Source organism: Neovison vison, chromosome 10 (assembly GCF_020171115.1).
Source record: "Neovison vison isolate M4711 chromosome 10, ASM_NN_V1, whole genome shotgun sequence".
NCBI lineage: Eukaryota > Metazoa > Chordata > Mammalia > Carnivora > Mustelidae > Neogale > Neogale vison.
In genome coordinates, this window is record NC_058100.1 from 3,649,865 (window position 1) to 3,654,113 (window position 4,249).

The following is a 4,249-nucleotide window of genomic DNA, read 5'->3' on the forward strand; positions in this document are numbered from 1 at the left end:
CCAGGGTTCCCAGCAAAAGGCATGCCAAGTTACGAAAGCAGCCTGAAGCTGTAACTTAACCCAGTTACCTAAAATACTTTTCATCATTCTCCCAGTCCAAAGGACTTTTGCTCGTTGGACCTCATTTGTACCATATGCAGTGTTGCTTAGCAACATTTACCAGGCTTCCAAGAGCCCTGAGCTAGAAAGTTCACAGAAGGTGAATTCTTTCCCTGTGTATATGAATATCAAGTGGTCACATTATATGCTTTCAATACCTTACAGTTTTATTTGTCAGTTGTAGTTCAGGAAAGCTGGGGAAAGAAAAAAAAAAAAAAAAGCTAATCCAAGGTGAAATTTACCTACGAAGAGAAAAGATGTTAACACTTCCCTCCCAGGTACACTAGTTGATATTCACAGCAAGCATATGAGGTAGGTGATAATATTTTCATTGTAACAGGGATGACGTAGAGGTAAAACTAAGATCCAAGTGAGATTTCTTGGTTTTAGGAGCAAAATTCTTAGCATAAACCACCAGGCCTTCCATAGCTCTATGAATGGAAAAGAGAACATAGTGAGGGAAAGCTCCATGGAGCCAATCTCAGAAATGTTTCTTTAAAAGGCTATTTAGAAATTCCATGAAAACAAAGTAACTTATATTTTTAGAAGGGTCAGATTTCTTTGTTGCTTTTGTTATTTCATTTTAGAACCTGGAAAACCCAAAATGATTATTGATCAAGTAGCTTTCTTTAATAAACAATCATCTTTTTCCCTCAAAAATTGTTTTAAACACAATTTGTATTTACAAGTATTTGTTCAATACAATTTATTATTATTATTATTATTATTATTATTCTACATATCCCACAACTAAAGGAACATCAAATGTGGTTCACATGTGCAGAACGTAACCTTGAGTCAGGGTGTGAAAATATCCCTAAGCAATTCAAGCAAGTTTCCAAAAATCAAAGAAACTTGAAAGAATGTATATAATTCAGGCTTTGAATCTGAGGCATCTCACTCACTCTAAGGGAGATACCTGCATCCCACATCTCATTCCTTCATTCCCTCTCTTATTAAGACATTTACTCTTAGGGCGCCTGGGTGGATCAGGTTGTTAAGCATTTGCCTTCAGCTCAGGTCATGATCCCAGGGTCCTGGGATCGAGTCCTGCATCAGGCCCCCCGCTCAGCAGGAAGCCTACTTCTCCCTCTCCCACTCCCCCTGCTTGTCTTTCCTCTCTCACTCTCTCTCTCTGTCAAATAAATAAATAAAATCTTTAAAAAAGAGAGAGAGAGACATTTTCTGCTCTTGTGCTCATTTGCTTCAGGAGCAAAACTTAAAAAGTATTTAGCAACTGGTATAACCCAGGTACCAACTAATTAAAGCAGAAACTGTCCCGAGTGCTGGAGAAGATTCTGAGAGCAACGTATATACAAGATTTTGACTGCATTTTGTTGACTCCGGAATCAATACTCATTATGTCAATCCCCCTGAGAGTCAAAGAAGAGAGAGGCAGATGAATATGGGACCATGTTCAGATTGGTGCACATATAGCTGAGTATCGATGTGACATTTTCCTCCTCCTTGCCTTGCAGAGGGTGTAAGACTTGTAGAGGTGCAGAGTATTGATTAGGTGACATGGGTTTCGGCTCTTGGGGTGCAATAATTGTACTTTTGTGATTTCTCATGGAAGTGGGATTTGAGAATTTGGATCTTTGAAACTGCTACGATAAAGCATATATCACCTTGACATATCCATCTGTAAGTCCCCTTTCTTTTATTTTCTCATTTGTAACATAAGAGGGTTGATCTAAAGTAGGGAATCTCCAACTAGCTATGAACCAGAGTTGCTATGAAGTTGGAAACTGTGCACAGCAGAGTTGTAACCTAGACATACTCTATCAGACCCTCTGCAGACTTTTTTTTCCCCCCTGGGAATTTGCATCTTAAGCAACCCCCAGGAGATTCGTAGGCAGCTAACTCAACTTTAGTTCAGAAAACCTGTTCAAGATCAATGATTCATAAATGTTTGTTTGTGTCAGGAGATTCCCAGATGCTATTTAGCAGAACCACATACTAATTGATACTTATGTTCCCTCTGAGCCTATTTTATGATTCCTTGACGTGGCACTACTAAGACGCTGTTCCTTCCTGCCTGCCTGCTAGGTTTTGCTGCACATCAATCTGGAACATCCCTAGAATAGTGGCATCTGCCCAGGACCAACTTTCGGAGGGCATCCTTCACCTCCTTGTTCCTCAGGCAGTAGATGGCTGGATTGAGGAATGGTACAATGACGGTGTAGAGCACAGAGATGATCTTGTTGTGGTTGAAGGTGTACATGGCCCGGGGCCGTGCATAGGTGAAGAGGGTGGAGGAATAGTAGATGACAACCACTGCCAGGTGCGAGGCACAGGTGGAGAAGGCCTTGCGACGGCCCTGGGCAGTAGGAATTCTCACGATGGCGGCGATGATGGCAGCGTATGATGAAACCACAGCCAACAGAGGGAGAAGGATCATCACCAGGGCCAAGAGGAAGTCTACCAGCTCTGCTTGCTCTTTGTCAGAGCAGGTGAGGTTGAGTAGGGGAGAGATATCACAGAAGAAGTGGTTGATAATGTTGGGCCCACAGTAGGACAGTCGGGAAATGAAAAGAAGCTTCATCATGGAGCTGAAGAAACCACTACCCCACGAGGAAGCTGCAAGGCGAATGGCCAGGCTGGAAGGCATGAGAGTAGGGTAACGGAGGGGCTCACAGATGGCCAGGTAGCGGTCATAGGCCATGACCGCGAGCAAGACGCATTCGGTGCAGGCCAGGGCAATGAAGAAGTAGAGCTGGGTCATGCAGCCTACATAGGACACTCTTCGGTCCTGGGTGAGAAATGCTCCCAGAAGACGGGGAACCGTGACATTGATGTACCACAGCTCCAAGAAGGAGAGGTGGGCAAGGAAAAAGTACATCGGGCGATGGAGGCTTGGAGTGAGCCAGATTGTAGAAACGATGAGTGCGTTCTCCAACAGTGTCAGCAGGTAAATTGCGAGGAAGAGGACAAAGAGCAGTAGCTGGAAGGGTGGCGAGGTAGGGAAGCCCACCAAGACAAACTCCGCGACGTGGCCTCCACTCAAATTTCCCATCGTCTCTGTCCACCTGCCTACCTGAAAAACAACAGGAAGAGCAAGATGTTGAGAGACAGGAGCACCAAACTGCTACCCTCCCGCGCAACTCCAGGTTACAACCTTGCGAAGGCGCTCGGTAGTACGCTATCAATTACCGCGACATCTTTTAGTGCCGTCACTTCGCGGTTTCATCTCCCACCTCAGGGGAAGAGTTCTCAGACTTGAGGATTGTACTGGATAATTCAGCAATCTAACTGCAGTGGATATTTGATAAATGCTTGTCATACCGGTCTTATTATTTCCATTTTTGTTTTCTTATCCATGACATGCTCTTCCTTCACTTCCTGCAAAACTGTAAGTCCCAGAGCATCTGAACTCAGTATTTGTTGAGTGAATGAATAAAAAAAAGGAGGGATAGCTAGCTGGAGACTGAGGGCTTCTCTCTCCAGGGAAAGAGGAAGTGGTAGGTCGAGGACATCACTGAGCTGTAGGCTACGCAGCCTGGATATTTCCCAAATATCCATGCACAGTTAGAGAAATAGTTCAGTAGAGATGAGTTAAAAGAGTTATTTTTTAAAAAAATTATTATTATTTTTTACAGAGAGAGAGTGCCACTGGTGGAGGAGTGGGACAGAGGGAGAGAGAGAGAGAGCATCCTGAGCGGCCTCCACATTCGGCATGTAGCCCCACCATGGGCTTGATTTCACAACCCTGAGATGGTGACCTGAGCAGAAATCAAGAGTCAGATGTTCCATCAACTGAGCTACTCAGGTGCCTCATTCTTTCAAAATTAATTAAATAACTAGTTAATTAGTTAATCTGAGAGTGAGCCCAAAAAAGAAATGAATGGAAATTATTTTTCCATTCATTTTACAACTATTTTTGAGTACATTTTCTGTGCTTGAATTAGGTTATCTCCTTGCAGGGCTGCTGTGGAGGTTGAAACATGGACCCCCAAAAGTGCCCACACCCAAGCTCCGGAACCTGTAAATACTACAGCCGCTGACAAAGTCTCTGCAGGTGTGATGACGTTAAGGGTATTGAGACGGTAGTCTATCCTGGACCATTCAGGTGGACCTTAAATGCAATGTCAAGGGTCCTTATAAGAGAGAGGCAGAGAGAAACGTGAGCTAGACACACAGAGAAGGAACT

At 43.8% G+C, this 4,249-nt stretch overlaps 1 protein-coding gene across 1 annotated transcript; it reads right to left on the reverse strand.

Moving 5' to 3' along the window:
• Positions 1-2,161: 2,161 nt before the first annotated feature.
• Positions 2,162-3,115, reverse strand: LOC122918044 (olfactory receptor 6P1). Its single transcript, XM_044266202.1, has one exon. It carries the CDS (start codon positions 3,113-3,115, stop codon positions 2,162-2,164), a length of 954 nt encoding a protein of 317 aa, XP_044122137.1.
• Positions 3,116-4,249: the final 1,134 nt, after the last annotated feature.